Source organism: Schistocerca gregaria, chromosome 3 (genome assembly GCF_023897955.1).
Source record: "Schistocerca gregaria isolate iqSchGreg1 chromosome 3, iqSchGreg1.2, whole genome shotgun sequence".
Taxonomy (NCBI): Eukaryota; Metazoa; Arthropoda; class Insecta; order Orthoptera; family Acrididae; genus Schistocerca; species Schistocerca gregaria.
The window spans coordinates 839820300-839842559 of NC_064922.1; the positions used below are offsets into that span (position 1 = coordinate 839820300).

Genomic DNA, 22260 nt, shown 5'->3' on the forward strand with positions numbered 1-22260 from the left:
GATGTAGGTTGCGGTAAGTACTGGGAGCTGAAGAAGCTTGCACAGGATAGAGTAGCATGGAGAGCTGCATCAAACCAGTCTCGGGACTGAAGACCACAACAACAACAGTAAAATTATTTTGGTGGTAATGAGAAGTGCATTGCCATGTTTTTTTTTTAATGGAATTTTACGTGGCCCTTCAATAGAACGGCCCCAAATTAGCTTAATGCGATATTCGTTGTCAGGCACTAGCGACAGCCAGCACTCGAGAAGCGACTAGCGCTGCTTGACAGGCTGGCCCGAGAGACGGGCAAGTCAGCAAGCAACGCTTGGCTGTTCCTGGCGTTTTGCTGGCCACGTCAACACAAATCGTCAAAAAGAATATCGCGTTAGAATAATCTGGGAATATTCTATTCCACTTAAAAAACATTCATTCGTAACGAGAAACGAGCCTACGTGTTGCGTTGACACAGACTATCGCAAAAAACGCTTGATTATCAGTATTTCTATGGACTGAGAGTACATCGCGAAAACGAGATTGAAAATACCTGCCGGAACACCACAGAAAATGTTCCCTACGTCTCTTGCTAAAGGCACCAACACAACAACTCGCAAGCACAGTTTTCCTGTCATATTTCATTACCTTGCCTCCACTGGCACAAAATAACAAGAAGATACGGCCTGCTCGTATGGCTTAACGCACAGCTTGTGAGATGAAGATGATGCAGACCCAGGTTAAACCCATTCGCCGAATTAACGACAGTTGGTCTGCGCCACCAGAGAGCCTGATATTGATTTTTAAATTTTTTTCCACGTTTATCCACCCAAGTGAAACACTGGTTAGCCAATTCTGCCTTTGAAACACCTCACATTAACAGATAGAATACTGAATAAAATCCAGGTTGGCTTTAAACTGCGTCATTCCGCAAACTAGATGGATCTCGCATATACAGTCATCGACAGACTTAGAAGTAACATGAAGCGTGCCCTAGGGAAGTGTGGTGGGGACTTTGTTGTTCATGGTTCAAATGGTTATGAGCACTGCTATGGTCATCAGTCCCCTAGAACTTAGAACTACTTAAACCTAACTAACCTAAGGACATCACACACATCCATGTCCGAGGCAGGATTCGAACCTGCAACCGTAGCGGTCGCGCGGTTCCAGACTGTAGCTCCTAGAACCGCTCGGCCATGTTGTTCATGTCCAGTAGTAATAACCTGACAGGCAACGTACGTATAAAATTCCGTGTCAATGTGGGAAGGATTACATTGGCCATTCGATCATTTGATTCGCGCAGTTCATGACGAGTGTGTGGAACATCGCCGTAATACGAGGTTACAACAGCCGGAAAGATCGGCAGTAGCAGAACACTACTTAAATGAGGGACACTGTAAGAAATTGCCGTTTTTTGGAACAGTGTCTATAAAGAGGCGATTGAAATTAGGTTGGCGGATAATTTAATTAACAGAGAGAATGGGTTTCCTCTTAGCAGGAAATGGTATCCTGTACTATCCCGCATCAAAATTGAACGTTCTTCGGCGCGACTCTGAGTGCGATATATCGTTGCCGCCAGTGTTCTGCTAAGGGCGGCGCCACCTCCCAGTCTTGGAGACAACAACCGTGATGGGTGGCGCATGCCCCGTGTACTGAACGGTGGCCTATATAGGACGTCGATCTGCAGCCTGGCGTCAGTTCTCAGCGGGACTCATCAGCAAAAGTAGCATTCTCCTGAAGTTGGATCGCCGAAGTATCGAGTCAAGTTGATTTTAGGATCTGGCAGCAAACCCGAAGGGACCTCCATGACTTATTACACCGGGAAAGCCAACGAAGTCACAAAGAAATGATCTCCTGAAGGACTGAATCAGCATATAGAGAAGTCAAAACAATCTTCTTGTTGTTGTTGAGGTCTTCAGTCCAGAGACTGGTTTGATGCAGCTCTCCATGCTACTCTATCCTGCGCAAGCTTCGTCATCTCCCAGTGCTTACTGCAACCTACACCCTTCTGAATCTGCTTAGTGTATTCATGTCTTGCTCTCACTCTACTGTTTTTACCCTCCACGCTGCCCTCCAATGCTAAATTTGTGATCCCTTGAGGCCTCAAAACATGTCCTACCAACCGGTCCTTCTTTATGTCAAGTTGTGCCACAAACTCCTCTTCTCCCCAATTCTATTCAATGCCTCCTCGTTAGTTATATGATCTACCCATCTAATCTTCAGCATTCTTCTGTAGCACCACATTTCGAAAGCTTCTATTCTCTTCTTGTCCAAACTACTTATCGCCCATGTTTCACTTCCATACATGGCTACACTCCAAACAAATACTTTCAGAAACGACTTCCTGATACATAAATCTATATTCGATGTTAACAAATTTCTCTTCTTCAGAAACGCTTTCCTTGTCATTGCCAGTCTACATTTTATATCCTCTCTACTTCGACCATCATCAGTTATTTTGCTCACAAAATAGCAAAACTCCTTTACTATTTTAAGTGTCTCGTTTCCTAATCTAATTCCCTCAGCATCACCCGATTTAATTTGACTACATTCCATTATATTTGTTTTGGTTTTGTTGATGTTCATCTTATATCCTCCTTTCAAGACACTATCCATGCCGTTGAACTGCTCTTCCAAGTCCTTTGCTGTCTCTGACAGAATTACAATGTCATCGGCAAACCTCAAAGTTTTTATTTCTTCTCCATGGATTTTAATGCCTACTCCGAATTTTTCTTTTGTTTCCTTCACAGCTTGCTCAATATAAAGATTGAATAACATCGGGGAGAGGCTACAACCCTGTCTCACTCCCTTCCCAACCACTGCTTCCCTTTCATGTCCCTCGAGTCTTATAACTGCCATCTGGCTTCTGTACAAATTGTAAATAGCCTTTTGCTCCCTGTATTTTACACCTGCCACTTTCAGAATTTGAAAGAGAGTATTCCAGTCAACACTGTCAAAAGCTTTCTCTAAGTCTACAAATGCTAGAAACGTAGGTTTGCCTTTCCTTAATCTATTTTCTAAGATAAGTCGTAGGGTCACTATTGCCTCACGTGCTCCGATATTTCTGCGGAATCCAAACTGATCTTCCCCGAGGTCGGCTTCTACGTTTTTCCATTTGTCTGCAAAGAATTCGCGTTAGTATTTTGCAGCCGTGACTTATTAAACTGATAGTTCGGTAATTTTCACATCTCTCAACACCTGCTCTCTTTGGGATTGGAATTATTATATTCTTCTTGAAGTCTGAGGGTATTTCGCCTGTCTCATACATCTTGCTCACCAGATGGTAGAGTTTTGTCATGACTGGCTCTCCCAAGGCCGTCAGTAGTTCTAATGGAATGTTGTCTACTCCGGGGCCTTGTTTCGACTCAGGTCTTTCAGTGCTCTGTTAAACTCTTCACGCAGTATCTTATCTCCCATTTCGTTTTCATCTACATCCTCTTCCATTTCCATAATATTGTCCTCAAGTATATACTCCTTCCACCTTCCTGTCTTCCCTTCTTTGCTTAGAACTGGGTTTCCATCTGAGTTCTTGATACTCATACAAGTTGTTCTCTTCTCTCCAAAGGTCTCTTTAATTTTCCTGTAGGCAGTATCTATCTTACCCTTAGTTAGATAAGCCTCTACATCCTTACATTTGTCATCTAGCCATGCCTGCTTAGCCATTTTGCACTTCCTGTCGATGTCATTTTTGAGACGTTTGTATTCCTTTTTGCCTGTTTCATTTACTGCATTTTTATGCTTTCTCCTTTCATCAATTAAATTCAATATTTCTTCTGTTACCCAAGGATCTCTACTAGCCCTCGTCTTTTTACCTACTTGATCCTCTGCTGCCTTCACTACTTCATCCCTCAGAGCTACCCATTCTTCTTCTACTGTATTTCTTTCCCCCATTCCTGTCAATTGTTTCCTTATGCTCTCCCTGAAACTCTGTTTAACCTCTGGTTTAGTCAGTTTATCCAGGTCCCATCTCCTTAAATTAGCACCTTTTTGTAGTTTCTTCAGTTTTGATCTACAGCTCATAACCAATAGATTGTGGTCAGAGTCCACATCTGCCCCTGGAAATGTCTTATAATTTAAAACCTGGTTCCTAAATCTCTGTCTTACCATTATATAATCTATCTGATACCTTCAAGTATCTCCAGGATTCTTCCATGTATACAACCTTCTTTTATGATTCTTGAACCAAGTGTTAGCTATGATTAAGTTATGCTCTGTGCAAAATTCTACCAGACGGCTTCCTCTTTCATTTCTTCCCCCCAAACCATATCCATCTACTATGTTTCCTTATCTCCCTTTTCCTACTTTCGAATTCCAGTCACCCATGACTATTAAATTTTCGTGTCCCTACACTACCTGAATAATTTCTTTTATCTCATCAAACATTTCATCAATTTCTTCATCATCTGCAGAGCTAGTTGGCATATAAACTTGTACTACTGCAGTAGGCATGGGCTTTGTGTCCATCTTGGCCACAATAATGCGTTCACTACGTTGTTTGTAGGCGTTTACCCTCACTCCTATTTTTTTATTCATTATTAAACCTACTCCTGCATTACCCCTATTTGATTTTGTATTTATAACCCTGTATTCACCTGACCAGAAGTCTTGTTCCTCCTGCCACCGAACTTCACTAATTCCCACTATATCTAACTTTAACCTATCCATTTCCCTTTTTAAATTGTCTAATCTACTTGCCCGATTAAGGGATCTGACATTCCACGCTCCGATCCGTAGAACGCCAGTTTTCTTTCTCCTGATAACGAAGTCCTCTTGAGTAGCCCCCGCCCGGAGATCCGAATGGGGGACTATTTTACCTCCGGAATATTTTACCCAAGAGGACGCCATCATCATTTAATCATACAGTAAAGCTGCATGCCCTCGGGAAAAATTACGACTGTAGTTTCCCCTTGCTTTCAGTCGTTCGCAGTACCAGCACAGCAAGGCCGTTTTGGTTAATGTTACAAGGCCAGGTCAGTCAATCATCCAGACTGTTGCCCCTGCAACTACTGAAAAGGCTGCTGCCCCTCTTCAGGAATCACACGTTTGTCTGGCCTCTCAACAGATACCCCTCCTTTGTGGTTGCACCTATGGTACGACTATTTGTATCGCTGAGGCACGCAAGCCTCCCTACCAACGGCAAGGTCCATGGTTCATGGGGGTGGGGGTGGGGGGGGGGGGGTGGGGGGGGGACAATCTTGAAAACATTAAAATGCAATGGAAATTCCGCTGTTAGACGCATAAGAGAGAGTGGATGGATGGAAAGAGAACATTGAAGGCCTCTATGAGGGAAAGACATGTCTGACGACTTGATAGAAGAAGAAATTGGGGTCAAAATGGAAGACATAGGTGATCCAGCACTAGTCAGAATTTAAAAGAGCTCTGGAAGACTTAAGATCATATAAGACAGAAAGGGTGTCGGGGGAAGTGGACGCCAAACGACTATTCAAGTTGGTCTGTGGAATGTATGAAACGGGCGACGCACCATCAAACTTTCGGGTAAGTATCATCCACATAATTCCAAAATAGAAAGGGCAGGTAGATGCAAGGACTATAGCTCGATCAGCTTAACAGTTGATGCATCCAAGCTGCTAACAAGAAAAATATGGGGGAGAATGGAAAAGAAAATTGAAGGTCTGATAGATGACGATCAGTTTGACTTTGGGAAAGGTGAAGTCATCACAAAGATAGTTCTGACGATTGAGTTCGATAACGGAAGTAAGACGGGGAGAAAAATTAAAACACGCTCATGGGATTTGTCAAGCTATGAAAACCGTTGGATAATGTAAAATGGAGCAATGTGTTCGAAATTCTGAGAAAAATTGATGTAATCTATAGGGAAGGACGGGTAATATAGATTATATACCAGAACCAAGAAGAAACCTTAAGACTGGATGACCAAGAATGAAGTGCTCAGATTAAAAAGCGTACAAGACTGGGATGCAGCTTTTCGCCCTTACTGCTCAATCTACACGTGGAAAAAGCAATGAGGGAAATAAAGGAAAGGTTCAAGGATGGGATTAAAATTCAGGGTGGAAAGGTATCAATGTTAAGTTTCGTTGATGAAGTTGCTTTCCTCAGTGAAGGTGAAGAAGAATTATAGGGTCTATTGAATGGGATGAACAGTGTAGTGAGTACAGAATATGGATTGACAGTGAACCGGAAAAGGTCAAAGTAATGGAAATTAGCAGAAATGAGAACAGAGAAAAACTTAAGATCGAAATTGGTTTTAATGAAGTAGACGAGTTAAGGAATTCTGCTACCTTGGAAGCAAAATAACCCATGTCGAACGAAACAAGGAGGACATAAAAACAGATTAGTAAAGGCAAAAGGGCATTCCTGCCCAAGGGAAGTCTACTGTTATCAAACATAGGCCTTAATTTGAAGAAGAATGTCGGAGAACATGTGTTCGGAGCACAACACTGTATCGTAGAGGATAAAGAACAGTGGGAAAATCGGGACAGAAGAGAATCGAAGGGTTTGAGATGCGGTGTTGCAGGAGAATGTTGAAAATTAGGTGGACTGATAAGATAAGGAGTGAAGAGGTTCTTCGCAGAATCGATTAAGAAAGGAACGTATGGGAAACGCTGACAAGAAGAAAGGGCAGGATGATAGGACATGTGTTATGGCATCAGATAATAACCTCCATGGTACTAGAGGGAACTGTAGAGGACGAAAACTATAGAGGAAGACAAAGATTGGAATACATCCAGCAAATAATTGAGGGCGTAGGGTGCAAGTGCTACACTGAGATGAAGAGGTTGGCACAGGAGAATTCGTGTTGGGCCGTATCAAGCCAGTTAGAAGACTGATGACTCGAAAAAAAGTCATTGACAGATCTGGGATCTTGCTAGCCACGGAATTACTTCACCATGACGCGACAGTTCATAGAGACACGTACCACATGTGGACGAGCATTGTCCTGTTGAAAAATGGCATTACGTACAGCCGCATGAGAGGTAGCACATGAGAGTGCAGAAATGTCTGTGAATACCGCTGGGCCGTCAACACTCCTTCGGTCTCTGCCAGCCCTGACTCGGTGGCTACCTACACCGAGACGCCAGAAGTAACAATGCTGTGTCCCTCCTAAACAATGGAAGAATGGTGTTTCTCCTAGCGTCACCGCCATACTCGCTGACAGTTGTCATCTGGAGTAGTGCGGAACAGCAATTCATTGCCGAACACAATTCTACGCCATTTAATAGCAGCCCATGCTTCTCCGTCTCGGCCCACTCCAGACGTAATCATTCGTGTTGTAGCGATAACGGCAGCCGACACATGGGATGGTAATTCCCTATTTCCGCAGTTGCTGGTCTCCATCCAGTGGTGCGAGATGACTCAGAATGTTGCAGTGAGTCCATTACTTGCTCTCGTATGGCAGGCAACGATGTTATATTGTGCAAGGGTATGAAATTACACTGGCATCCGACCATAGCTTTCACTTTTTTGGTCAGGTAGTGCAGTTCACAGAATGAGGTGGTCTGAAGCCCAAATCGACTCGCTGAGGAAGCCTGCGCACTAATAGGAACTGAAATAATAACGCACACAGTTAATACGAATCACCGACAGAGAGGGGCACATCACTTCCTCGTTCGTGCATGAATATGTTCTGAATGGAGATCACTGAAACTTTCCTTGTCCTGGCAGGCTAGCAAAACCCATACCGTTGTAACTGGCTGATAAGTGGTTAACAATGATCACTTATTTGTCTCAATTTATTGTAGCTAGAAAGGGCTAATTCTCTTTATAAACCTGTTACAGTTTCCTTGCTTTAAGTTCACATGTACAGATAATCAAACGTTCGTAAGGGATGCACGCCCTCAGCTTTGTAAAGTCACGATGGTTGTGTTCCTTGTTTCCATCTCGTTCTTCCACGTCTTTCCTGCTCTGTTCGCCATCCAACAACAGAGAAGACACCGAAATTCATGCCGGCCTCACAGATCTCTAGGTGCTTTAATTTCTTACAAGTAAGGCCTTCCGATTATTTACTTTGAGTCTGCTGATCAAAGTCAAATAGGTTTGGTTGTCTCTTCCCCCAACACACGAGCAAGCTAGAAGTTCGGTAGTGTATTGAGTTCAAAATGGCTCTGAGCACAATGGGACTTACCATCTATGGTCATCAGTCCCCTAGAACTTAGAACTACTTAAACCTAACTAACCTAAGGACATCACACAACACCCAGCCATCACGAGGCAGAGAAAATCCCTGACCCCGCCGGAAATCGAACCCGGGAACCCGGGCGTGGGAAGCGAGAACGCTACCGCACGATCACGAGATGCGGGCTAGTGTATTGGGGGAAGCTAGAACTTTGCTACCTTATCGTTTTACTATATCTGCCTTTTACACTGCCAGATGCCATTACGATGTTTGCCACTCGCATTAATCCCGAGCTCAGTTACGCAGGTTCCAAGCTTCAGTCGTTCCAGTACTGGGCTCATACGCAAGAATTTGGCTAAGTTTGCCCGCCCGTTCTGACCGGATTATCAGAAGCATTATTCAGCTCAACCCGTTTCTTTCATTTTTCCATTGAAATAGCTCTTTAAAACTACCAACCCAACACTTTGTTGTTCCTTACTTATTATTGACCCCCGTAAATCACCCCTCGTGTCGTAAGTTAAGTGCTTTACCCTTTTATTCTTTACGAACAGGACATTTAACAGTAATAGCAAGCAGTCAATAGACTTAATTGGTCTCATTGTTCTTTGCACATGTTGTTGTGGTCTTCAGTCCTGAGACTGGTTTGATGCAGCTCTCCATGCTACTCTATCCTGTGCAAGCTTCTTCATATCCCAGTATCTACTGCAGCCTACATCCTTCTGAATCTGCTTAGTGTATTCATCTCTTCGTCTAAGACTGTCATATTATTACAAGCAAGGCGGCCGCACCACTTTCGTAGTCCTTCATTTGAACTTCATGCAACACCAATCTCGTCATGTTCTTCTTATGTGCTAAAAGCTTTTTAACGTCATAAGTATTGGCCATAACAAGATCCAGTAGGATTATTTATGTATTCTCCCGTATGTCAACTGAGCTTTTGTGTCGGTTGCGCTGTCTTATTCCGATGTTTCTCTACGAGAATCGCCTCGCTTAGCTGTCCTCTGGCTGCACTGAATGGACTTATGAAGTTCGTTATAGTTTTAATTCCCACAGAACAGATGCTTCAACTGAAGGCATCACATTAATTTGCCCTACTCGAAAAGTTTTTCAATTATTTCATGTAATGTGCAAGTCTACTGCAGACAAGAATTCTAAATGATCTACATAAAATGAAAATATCGTTATTGAGAGAAAGCGAGAGAAAGTAAGTCGAGCAATCGTAATTCAGTAATACCAACTTAACAATCTTGTTCCAGCTCATGGTGGAGTTTTCATTATTCTACCTGTGATATATAGACGAACGAAATTAACTGGTGATATTTATTACTGAATCAGGACATTTTCTGATCTAAGTTAATTTATTAGGAAACCAGATGTTAAGAATCATGTGTCTACTACATTAACTACTTACTTTTGACTTCGTTGGCAGGATTAATCCTTTATACGCCGTCACGACAGTTTTCATTTCAGGTACAACTAAATCTGAACAGTCGCAGAAAAAACTATCATTGTTGGACAAATTAATATCTTATGGCGGTAACAAATGTGACATGATGACCTTTTTCTTGTGAAACAATAAAGGAGATCTTGTAATGTTACGTGATTTTTCGTACCCAAGCAAATTTTTGTCTCGATATTTCAATGATTTACTTCACTGTCCAGTCTGTTCGGTGCAGTCTCTTGATTCAAGCAAATCTTGCACGATTGCAGGCAAATGTTTCTCTACAGTTGCCATAGTTGTTTGGTGAGTGACGATCATTTCTCTGTCATTTAGTCTGCTTTGTACGTATTATTATTTAATTATTCACATAGTGCATGTTTTCAAAAACTGTAGTCAATTGGCTAAAGCGTGCTGTATGTAGTAAATATAAGTAGGTGTACAGTGCTGAAACATGTATGCTCTAATTTCTCCTTTTGGCACTATATTCATTATTTGCACTTACCTGGAAATTTGTTTCTTTGTATGTTTCCGATGTTACACAGTGAGTGTAGTTCAGGTATTTAATGATACGGCACATAGTATCTAGCAGATATCAAACAAAGAAATTAGCCTTGCGTAGAACTGGAGTAGGTCCGTGCGTGATAACACACACACACACACACACACACCTTAACGATATCTATTTAAGTAGCTGGAAATAATAACTATAGCCTCACAGCTAGGGAGTGATATTGATATCCACAAATACACTGCCATACTAGGAAGAAAATTGATCTGAAACATTCTCTCCGCTGTAAAGCGGCGCGTATAGCATTGGATCGGCGAGTTACGAAATACAGAAGCATAAAACTAAAAATATAGCCACCACAATAAAACGTCTCGGGAGAGGGCAATAGTAATTTTGACGTAAGTTAAATTTGTTTGCTCTCGATAACTTATATTAAGCTATAATTGAATTATTGATCAGTAATTAACTACGGTGATTAGTTACGTGCCTGGAAACGTCCAGCACGAAACCATGCAATAACAAGGATTTCGTTTTGATAAATGTGCGCAACTGTTGTTGAAATTACACATTCCACAGTATCGCCCATCAGAAACACAAAAGATAACAAGAGATCAGTGTCTTTCGAACCACAGAACTAATTCGCTTTCTATTTACACCGTTATCACATAGTCAAGACTCTTGATTATCACCAGAGAGAAAAAGTAAAAGCCAGCAAGGACAGTCTAACGACATATCGCGGTTCGCTGAGATAATTACGAGATGTAACGAATGTGCTAAAGAAACAGAGTACGTGTCACTCCAAACATCTTTTGATATTATTGATCCGCGAGGCGAATTCCAACAGGGGCCTACCTGAAGCAGCTCGTCAACGGCCCATGCTCTCCGTCTGGGTTACGCATTTGACCGCGTGTCGTTGAGAGTTTCCCGCGAGGTAGTGTAGGTTTGTGGGAGATGAATGCTGACTTAATTCAAATCACCTGTCCACTGATAAACTTCGCCTAGGACACCCAGACAAAATAATCATCTTCACTTTCCGCGATTATTAGGGCACCCGTGCAACAGTATCTAAAAATTTAAAAAAAAAATTAATTTTTGTGGTGCTTGCTTCTAGTATGGAGTCTGGATGGCCTGCCTGACTTAACCAGTTTCAGTGAATGCACAGCGTCAAAAAAATGTACTCCAGTATCTTGGTTTTTCCTTGCTATGTAAATGAAACTAATAAGAGTCGACTGTGACAGGTTTTTCTAGTAGCCTGAGTAACATTGACTATGTTGCTAAGATGATGGTCCAAGGCGCATAAATTTTATCAGTGTTTAAATTAGTGAAAAAAATCTTACTTTCTATTTTTTTCATACAAATGTAAAATCATAATCAATATTCAGTTAACTCATTGCTGGATATCCTGGCCTCATTTGTTCATTCATTTTTAAAGTAACTGAATCTTCCACTAGACGTCTCCATCCATGGAGATCTTCAGTTATTCTTAATATAATGTGAAGTGGTAGGCTGGTAATCTTGTTCACATGATCCATCAATCTGCCTGCTGTTCTTGCCCATGGTCTTCTTGCCTTTGATTTTGCCTTGAGAGATTTTTTTCCCCAAATTATCCCCTTCTCTTCTCAAAATGTGCCCAAGGAACTGGAAGTATCTTTGGTTGAAACTGGAAGGTAAACTACTTGTGATGCTAAGTTCTTCTATAATGGAAGCATTTGTTTGTCTTTCTATCCATGATACATGTGACATTTTCCACCAACACATCATCTTGAAGGCATCAATTCGGCTCTTGCCGCTGGTTTCATGGTCCATGTCCCATGTACATCTACATCATGCTACACAAGTCACCTAACAGTGTGTGGCAGAGGGTACTTTCGGCACCACTATCTGATCCCTCCAACCCTGTTCCACTTGCAAACAGTGCATGGGAAGAATGATTGTCGGTAAGCCACTGTATTGGCTCTAATTTCTCGAATTTTCTCCTCACGGTCAATATGCGAGTTGTATGTGGGGCAAAGTAATATGATTTCCGACTCCTCCTGATAAGGAGCAATACAAAACTACTAAAACCTACCAATTCCATATTACTGAGTAAGGGTACTCCACTTTGCCAGTGCTACATGCCACACACAACTATAAACCATCCCAAGATGGGGAATTCAAGTAGGGATCCTGAGCCATAGTTATAGGGGAGGGAAAGAAGGGGCAGATGAGAAATTCGGATGCGGCAGAAGAAGAATGGATGAGCAAGATGTGCAAGGTAGACAGATGCCAGGAATGATACTGCTTTCTGGAAGTGGGAGTGCATTAAGTTTCATTGAAGAAAACAAAGGAAGTGTGGAGGTATATTGTGATGATAGATACAAACACTGATAAGTGCCAGAGTTGCAGGTGCATCAGAGTTATAGGATACTTGGATGGGTCCTTGTGGTGGAGGAGAGAGAGGAATTTAATAATTTTATGTCTTGCAGAAAATTGATTGGTGAGTGAGGGGGAATGTATGGCTTTGAGAATTTGGTGATACAGAATTCAGTGCAACATTTCCAAGTGTGCAGATAGAACACATTGTGGTTTTGTGAGTGAACAGACTAACAGAGATATGTAGCCAACTTGCACTCACCCCACCAAGAGGCAGGGACACATAAGCTGAACCCTTCTCCCTCACTTACCCCCCCCCCCCCCCCCCAAAAAAAAAGAGAAACATGTTAATCTAGCATCAAAGTCAGATCATGTAATGGCTACTGACTAGCAGTAAGTATACCTACACTGATTTCTCATGAAATCTCAAAACTGTTTCTTGTCATTGACCACAAAACTAACATGAGTCATCACTCAACCCCCCCCCCTCCCCCTCCCCTACAACCTGCCCTCCAGTCTTCCCCTTCAGGGCCTGGATACACTCTTGCATGTAGCTCTGGTTTCTATTGTGATGTATATGATCTCAGTTGGTAGCACGTGTTCTGAGGCATCAAGGGATCACCAATTCAGTATTGGAGGGCAGTGTGGAGAGTAAAAGTTGTAGAGGGAGCCCAAGAGATGAATACACTAATCAGATTCAGAAGGATGTAGGTTGCAGTAAGTACTGGGAGATGAAGAAGCTTGCACAGGATAGAGTAGCATGGAGAGCTGCATCAAACCAGTCTCTGGACTGAAGACCACAACAACAACAATGATTTCTAAAGTAGACAACACATTGATTTCATTGACTGATGAGACCAGGAAGTTATCATAGGCAGGATTAGGTTTTCATGGGTTTACAGGCAAAATACAGAACCTTGCAAAGAAAGAACCCACTTCCGTGCACTCCACTGGGACAGAATTGGTGTGGATTGAGAGCTCTCTTTATTTCATATCATTTGGACATGCATTTCTTTTATATGTTTCTAAGATGTTTCAATACAAGCAACAAGTGTGTATTGTCCAAACTAGTCCTGGTCCTACACATTAGTGAGTTGAAGACAGCTCCAAGAATAAGGTCAGGATCTAAGCTAGGGAAAGGGGGGCATAAGCTCATGTTATTTTTATAGTAAATGATAAAATAGTTCTGGGATTCCATGACAAATTCCTCTGGAATCACTTTCTACTAGTCAATATAACTTTTAATCTATATGCATTACATGCTCTAGTTTATCAAACAATGGAAAATCCAGGATGGAATGTAACAATACCACAGAAGGAAAGTTGCTACTCACCATATAACAGAGATGCTGAGTCGCAATAGGCACAATATAAAGATTCACACAATTAAAGCTTTTGGTCATTAAGGCTTTTGTCAGCAGTAGACACACACACGCACACACACACACACACACACACACACACACACACACACACACACACACACACACACATAAACACAATAAACACAACTTGAACACACGTCTGCTGTCTCAGAGAGCTGAGACCACACTCAGCTCTCTGAGACAGCAGACGTTGTGTGCAAGGTTGTGTTTATGTGTGTGTGTGTGTGTGTGTGTGTGTGTGTGTGTGTGTGTGTATACTGCTGATAAAGGCCTTAATAGCTGAAAGCTTTAATTACGTGAATCTTTTTATTGTGCCTAACGCGACTCAGCACTCCGCTATGTGGTGAGTAGCAACTTTCCTTCTGTGGTATTGTTACATATTCTAGTTTCCTTCGCAGTGGTTCTCTGTTTGACAGGGCAGAATGTGAGTTTGTTTTGTAATAATTTTTTGATTTTTCCTAACTGTAATCTTGCAAGTTGACAGTAATAAGGAAGGCTAATTGCTAGTTGCATTAGGAAATAAAAAATGGATCAAAACAGTATTATTTGCAACTGTACAGTTGGTATTACAGTGAGAAGAGTGTGTGCAATGGTTTTAAGAATTGTCAGCAGTTCCACTGCCTGACTTACAAGGAGTGGCACAGCTTGGAATATAAAAGAGTAGTCTTTATAAAATTTGCAAAAGTTGAAGAATAAAAATGAAATGCCAAAAGTCCCAACCAGCCTGCCATGACTCATCAGAAGTAACTAGTTAACTGCCAGGCTGGTTTTTCCTCTGGTGTTTCATTTTTGTTCTTCAACCTGTGCAAATTTCATAAAGATGATTATTTTATATACTGAGCTATGTCACTCCTGTGTAAGCCAGGCTGTGGAACAGCTGACAATTCTTAAAATCATTGCATACACTGTTCTCACTGCAATACCGACTGTACAAAGCATATAATACAACTTTGACGCAAATTGTACTAATGCAACTGGCAATTCACCTTCCTTATTACTGTCATCTCGCGAGATTATAGTTTACAAACTGGTTCACTCATGATAATGTTTATAACTACATAATGTCAAAGCCTTGTTGGTCCACAGTTTGAATGCATGTAATTGCATGACAACAGCTAAAGGTGATAGTTTTTACTTCATAGCCACAGCTTTTTAATGGCTTGGACAATATGAAGAAGGTTGTAGAAAGCAACTGAAACTAGTCATTGTGCTTTAATTGTTTAAGGAAAAAGAGGAAGAAGAGGAAAATGTGGTCTAGGCATTACAATTTTTACAATTAAACATTGTTCATCTCATAAATTACCTTAGGGCTGCTGTCTTCAACCCGACACTGTCAGGCTTCACTAGTGTTTTGGTTTCATGGCTTTCTACACTCGTAGTTATGGAAACTGTTGTTTGCCAATTGTTGAGTTAAGTTAACAGATTCTGGAAATCTTGGAACATCTTGTTCAGATACAATTTTCTTATATCAGCTTTGGGACTAACTTTTAGACACTAATATACTATTGCTTGCTTAAGGTTAACATGGATACAGCAATAACATTTGATAAAAAAACAGTTATTCTGCAATAATAGTAGCAACCTTGCAGTATCATAGAGCACTCTCCAAAATGTTTGTACACAATCATAAAATCAAGTTTAGAAGCAAATGGAATTCTAAGAGTTTTCACTTGTTGTAAACTATTAATTTGGTGAGAGGCTCTGACATCTTCATCTTTCTCTCCTCTCAGCATCACAACAGGTGAGTTCCCCTCAACCTGATCTGTCCCTCCTTTCCAATCTTCTCCAACCATTCTCTCCTCTTCCTAATCAAGAAACATTTTCCTACTGTTGTGTGTTTCTGTCATTGGCACATCGGATATTAATTTGTGTTTTAATCTGATTTCTTTCTTATTCAGTCATTAGGAATATTGACACATTACCATCATAAGGCACTACAATTTCATCATCTTAAATAAATAATTAAGAAGTAAAGAAGACAACTGATCGAACAGTAGAGGCATTCATTTATTGACAGGTGCATAAAAAAGAATGACAACTTTTCTAGCTTTTAGACAAATCCTCTCACAAGCTAAACAACACACACACACACACACACACACACACACACACACACACACACACACACACACATACATACACACACACACTCAAACACACACACATGCACATGCACATGCACAGCTGCATGGCACTATCTCAATATGTTATGACTCCATTTTGGCAAGAAGGCTGGGATGAGAGATTGTGTGAGGGGTGGATAGAAGGAGAAAAGAGGCAGAAGTGACAATTAGGGAACGGTGATTGGCAGTTCAGAGGGAAGCAGCAGGCATACAGAATGTGAATACAGGAAGCAGAGGCAGCAGGTGCATGGGATAGGAATGCAACACACTGGCACCAAAGTCGGTGAGTTAGTGTGGCATATGATGAAGATTATGTGGAAGAGTGGATTTGGAGGGTGAAGAAAGAGGGGACTGTTTGGCAGAGGGTGTGTGTGCAGTAGCTTATTGAAGGTTAAGTCCAGGAAGATTATGGATGTGGAGGATGTGTTACGAGGATAACTCCCATTTAAGTCGTTCAGAAAAGCTGATGTTGATGGGGGAGGTTCCAGCTAGCACAGGTTGTGAAGGAGCTTTCGAACTTAAACATATTGTGCTTAGTAGCATATTCTGTCACTGGGTGGTCAATTCTGCTTTTGGCCACAGTTTGGTGGTGGTCATTCATTCCAGTGGGCAGTGGGCTGTGGTCATACCCACACAAAATGCCGAGCAGAAATTTCAGCAGATTTGGTATATGACATGGCTGCCCTCACAGGTGGCCATGCCTCTGGTGGGATAGGATAAGTCTGTGACAGGACTAGAGTGGGATATGCTGGATGGATGAAATGGACAGGTCTTTCACCTATATCTTCCATAGGGATATGACCCCTGTGACAAGCAGTTCGGGATGGGAGTGACATAGGGTGGTCTGGCTGGGTGGCGGAATACCACTTTAGAAAGGGTGGGATGGACGTCCCTGATTTGTGGGCACAATGATACATAGTTAAAGCCATGGCAAATGACATGGTTCAGTTGATCATGCCCAGGATGATAATGAGTGATGAGCTATCCACCAGAATGAATGGCCACCACCAAACTGTGGCCAAGGGCAGGGTTGACCACCTGCAGCAGAACATGCTGCTAAGCACAACATGCTCAAGTTCAGTGGCTGCTTCACGAACAGAGCCATCTGTGTCCTACTTCCCCTCCCCTACCACCACCAGCTTTACTGAAATATGCAGTGGAGAGTTATTCTTGCAACACATCCTTCATTCCTGTAATTATCCTGGGCTCAGTCTCTGCTAACTCAATATATCCACACCTCCTGCCCAACAGTCTCCCTGTCCTCTGCCCTCCCAACCCATTCGCTACATTATCATATCACCAGCATCATCATCATCATCATCATCATCATCATGCACCATGGGACTCATCAGCTTCAGTAACGATTATCACATGTCTGTCCTTTGTACCTGCTTCTCCCCTCCTGCTTTCACAACCAATGCAGCTATTGGCTCCCTACAAATTACCAGCCAAGCCACCTTTCCCCAACCCTCCCTGCTGCCTCTTTTCTCCCTCTCCCCATCCTACCTGACACAACCCCTCACCCCAGTCTACCTGTCAAACTGCAGTCATTGTGGGTTCAGCTGTCACAATGCAGTAGCAGAGGTGGTGGGTGTGTGTGTTTAGGCGCTCCAAGAACTAGAATAGTTTTCATTCTTTTTTAGGTGCCTGTCAGTGAATCCATACCTTCACTATTTGGTTATTTCTCTTCTTTACTCCTAAAACATTTACATTCTTCCATAGTTTTCCTTGCCATTTTCATCTTAAATAAAGTAAGAACTATGAAATTAGGAGACAGAATTGATAGCTACAAGTTACCTTCATGAATCAAAGTGTATATTAGATGATAATAAACATATATAAATGTACACAACATAGTGTTAGCTTTCGGCTTTCGGAGCTACTAGTTCTGTCCTCCAGGAGAAGAGAGCAGGTGGTCTGAGAAGTCTAAAACAGAAGGGCAGGTCACTCAGATCCTAGGATAAGAGTGATGCACTTGTTGTGAGGACAAGAAGAGGCAAACATCCTGAACATGAATGATGGCCACCAGTTCTGTCTTGTAATTTATAGTTTTCTTTTGTGTGAATTTCCCTTTTGATGCATCAAAATAATAACTGCACAATTCCAGGTGTCCTAAGCAACATGCAGCAGTTCTTCGACAACCTCCGCTCAAACCTGGAAACCATAGAGTCTATGCCCAAAGAAGAAAGGGAGGCTCTGTTGGGGCAAGCTCCAGTTGTCACAGGTGATTTTATTAAATTTATAAGTAGACTTCATCACGTCTCTATCTGCATTAGTGGTTAACCCACTGGTGAAGTTCCTCATTAAATGGTTATATTGAAGATATTTTTATTAAGTATTGATTCTGTTGCGCAATTTACTGTACTGGAAAAACTCGAGATACTTACCTCTAGAAGTTCTTTAGAAAGTTTCTATCTTCTGCATGTTCTTTAATAATTTTATTGTACAGATCATTACAGTGTTCACTTATATTCAGTCTAATTTTTCCAGGCTAGCTGCTTCCAAGATTTACTGAAGTTGTGTCTGATAAAATATGAATTCGCATAAAATTGATAAACTAATAATTACAGAAAATGTACAACTTGTTCTGCATGGTTTATTCCCTTTAATTTTAGTTCTGTAGATGCATAGCAGCTTTTATGTTTCCTCATGTTTATACTTCAGCTACATCAAAACTTGCTCTTTTTAAAGTTTAACACCATGAATTTGCATAACATGTGAGTCAAAACAAATCTCTGTTACATTAAATACACATAAGAAAAAAGCATGATGGCAAACATCTTGTGTTATTGAACTTTTGACATATTTCTTGTGGAAGTCATCATCATTATATAGTACACAAATAAATTTCTTTTCAGTCTGAAAAGTTTTAGGGAAAATAAGGCAGAGAGTTAACCAGCGAAAAAAAATGACACAGAAACACTAGATTTAATCATTTTAAGTAGTTAATCCAGCAGGAAAAAAGAGACAGACCAGTTCATTTTTATCTTGCCTAAGCTTCACAATGAATGCTTGAAAGGCAATATTTACTTTATTTTCTTAGTGCCATTTGCATTAACTTGGTGACTAATGTCATTCACATAGAAATTATTATTTTATTTTGTATGTAGAACCCCCCTCCCCCTCCATGAACCATGGACCTTGTTACTGGTGGGAAGGCTTGTGTACCTCAGCAATACAGATAGCTGTACCGTAAGTGCAGCCACAACAGAGGGCTGACTGTTGAGAGGCCAGACAAACATGTGGTTCCTGAAAAAGGGCAGCAGCCTTTTCGGTAGTAGCAGGAGCAACAGTATGGATGACTGGCCTTGTAAGATCAACCAAGACGGCTTTGCTGTGCTGGTATTGTGAACAGCTGAAAGCAAGGAGAAACTACAGTCATAATTTTTCCTGGGGACATGCAGCTCTGCTGTATGGTTAAATGATGGCATCTTCTTGGACAAAACATTCCAGAGCTAAAATAGGCCCTTTTCAGATCTCTGGCCAGTCACGAGAAATAAAACTGGCATTCTATTGAGCAGAGTGTGGAATGTCAGATCCCTTAATCAGGCAATTAGTTTAGAAATTTAAAAGGAAAAATGGATAGGTTAAAGTTAGGTATAGTGGGACTTAGTAAAGTTAGGTGGCAGGAGGAACAGGACTTCTGACCAGGTGAACACAGGGTTAGAAATACAAAACCAAATAAGGGTCATGCAGGAGTAGGTTTAATAATGAATTTAAACAATAACAACTTGTATAAGCTACTATCAACAGCATAGTGAATACAATATTGTAACCAAGATGGACACGAAGCCCACACCCACCACAATAGTCCAAGTTTATATGCCAACTAGCTCTGCAGAGGATGAAGAGATTGAAGAAATGTATGATGAGACAAAAGAAATTATTCAAATACTTAAGGGAGGCAAAAATTTAATAGTCATGGGGCACTGGAATTCGATAGTAGGAAAAGTGAGAAAAGGGAAAATAGTAGGTGAAAGTGGACTGGGGGTAAGGAATCAAAGAGGAAGCCACCTGGTAGAGTTTTGCACAGAACATAATTTAACCACAACTAAAACTTGGTTTAAGGATCATGAAAGAATGTTGTATACATGGAAGAGACCTGGAGACACCAGTTGGTTTCAGATTGATTACATAATGGCAAGACAGAAATTGTGGAACCAGATTTTAAATTGGGCATTTCCAGGGGCAGATGTGGAGTCTGACAACAATTTATTGATTATGAACTGTAGATTAAAACTGAAAAAATCTGCAAAAAAGGTAGGAATCTAAGGAGATGGGACATGAACAAACTGAAAGAATGACAGGTTGTCAAGAATTTCAGTGGGAGCATCAGGGAATGGCTAACAAGAACAGAGGAAAGGAATACAGTAGAAGAAGAATATGTAGCCTTGAGAGATGAAGTAGTGCAGGCAGCAGAGGATTGAGTAGGTAAAAAGGAAAGGACTAGTAGAAATCCTTGGGTAACACAAGAGATATTTAATTTATGAAAGTAGAAAATATACAAATTCAGTAAATGAAACAGACAAAATGGAGTACAAATGTCTAAAAAAAAAATGAGACTGACAGGAGATCCAAAATGGCTGAGCAGGAACGGCTAGAGGACAAATGTAAGGATTTAGAAGCATATTTCACTAGAAGAAAGAAAGATACCACCTACAGGAAAATTAAAGAGGCCTTTGTTGAAAAGAGAAGAAGCTATACGACTATCAAGGGATCAGATGGAAAACAGTCCTCAGTACAGAAGAGAAAGCGTGAAGTTGGAAGGAGTATATAGGGGGACTACGTAAGGGACATGTACTTGAGGGAAATATTTTGGAAACTGAAGAGGACATAAATGAAGATGAGCTGGGAGATGTGATATTGCATGAAGAATTTGACAAAGTACTAGGTTGAAACAAGGTCCCTGGAGAAGACAATGTCCTGTTAGGACTACTGATAGCCTTCGTAGAGCCATCCATGGCAAAACTCTTCCATCTAATGAGCAAGATGCACGAGGCAGGTAACAAACCTCAGACTTCAAGAAGAATATAATAATTCCAGTTCCAAATAAAGCAGGTGCTGACAGATGTGAAAATTACTGAACTAACATTTTAATAAATCACGAGTGCAAAATGCTAACGTGCATTTTTTTTTACAGAAGAATGGAAAAACTGGTTGAAACTGACCTCAAGGAATATCAGTTTAAATTCTGGAGAAATGTAGGAACACACGAGGCAATACTGACACTAAAACCTCTCATAGAAGATAAATAAGGAAAGGCAAGTCTTTGTTTATAGCATCTGTAGTCTTAGAGAAAACTTATGACAGTGTTGACTAGACAAACACACTCTTTCAAATTCTAAAGGCGGCAGAGGTAAAATGCAGGGAGTGAAAGGCTATTTACAAGTTGTACAGAAACTGGATGGTAGTTGTAAGAGTTGAGGTGCATAAAAGAGAAGTAGTGGTTGAGAAGGAACTGAGACAGGGTTGTAGCATACCCCAATGTTATTCAATCTGTAAACTGAGAAAGCACTAAAGAAAAGAAAAGAAAAATTGGAGTAGGAATTAAAGTTCAGGGAGAAGAAATAAAAACTTTGAGGTTTGTTTATGACATTGTAATTCTGTCAGACACAGCAAAGGATTTGGAAGAGCAGCTGAACAGAATGGACAAGATCTTGAAAGGAGGATATAAGTTGAACATCAACAAAAGCAAAATGAGGATAATGGAATGTAGTCAAATTAAATCAGTTGATGCTGAGGGAATTAGTTTAGTAAAAGAGACACATAAATTAGTAGATGAGTTTTGCTACTTGGGTAGCAAAATAACTGATGATGGTCAAAGTAGAGAGGATATAAAATCTAGACTGGGAATGGCAAGAAATGTATTTCTGAAGAAGAGAAATTTATTGATTGAGTATATATTTAAATGTCAGGAAATCTTTTCTGAAAGTATTTGTATGGAGTGTAGCCATGTATGCAAGTGAAACATGGGCAATAAACGGTGTACACAAAAAGCAAATAGAAGCTTTTGAAATGTGGTGCTACAAAATACTGCTGAAGATTAGATGGGTAGATCACATAACTAATGAGGAGGTACTGAATAGAAGTGGATAGAAAAGAAATTTGTAGTAGTACAATCTGTCTAGCAGAAAAGATCAGTTGCTATGACACATTCTGAAACTGAGAACTGGAGGAAAAGGCAACACTGTTGATGGGATATTCTTGGATAAAAAGTTAAGAATGTTGATGGTGCTTAAATTTTGGCAATAGGGAATAAATGAACTAGGTGATAACAGTTTCTTATCTAATTCAAAGACGAAGAAGAAGAAGAAAAGAAAGTGCTCACTACAGGTATTCAGTTGTTGGTAGGTGTAAATATTCTATTAGGAAGAAATTCCTG

At 40.9% G+C, this 22260-nt stretch overlaps 1 protein-coding gene across 2 annotated transcripts in view; it reads left to right on the plus strand.

Annotated features, from left to right (window-relative positions):
* The window catches only part of LOC126355210 (uncharacterized), a 205922-nt gene that overhangs the window by 149422 nt on the left and 34240 nt on the right, over positions 1-22260 (plus strand). For both annotated transcript variants that reach the window (XM_050005457.1, XM_050005456.1), the window contains exon 3: positions 17986-18102. In XM_050005457.1, the coding sequence (XP_049861414.1) occupies positions 17986-18102 (117 nt within the window). The remainder of the gene's footprint in view (positions 1-17985; positions 18103-22260) is intronic.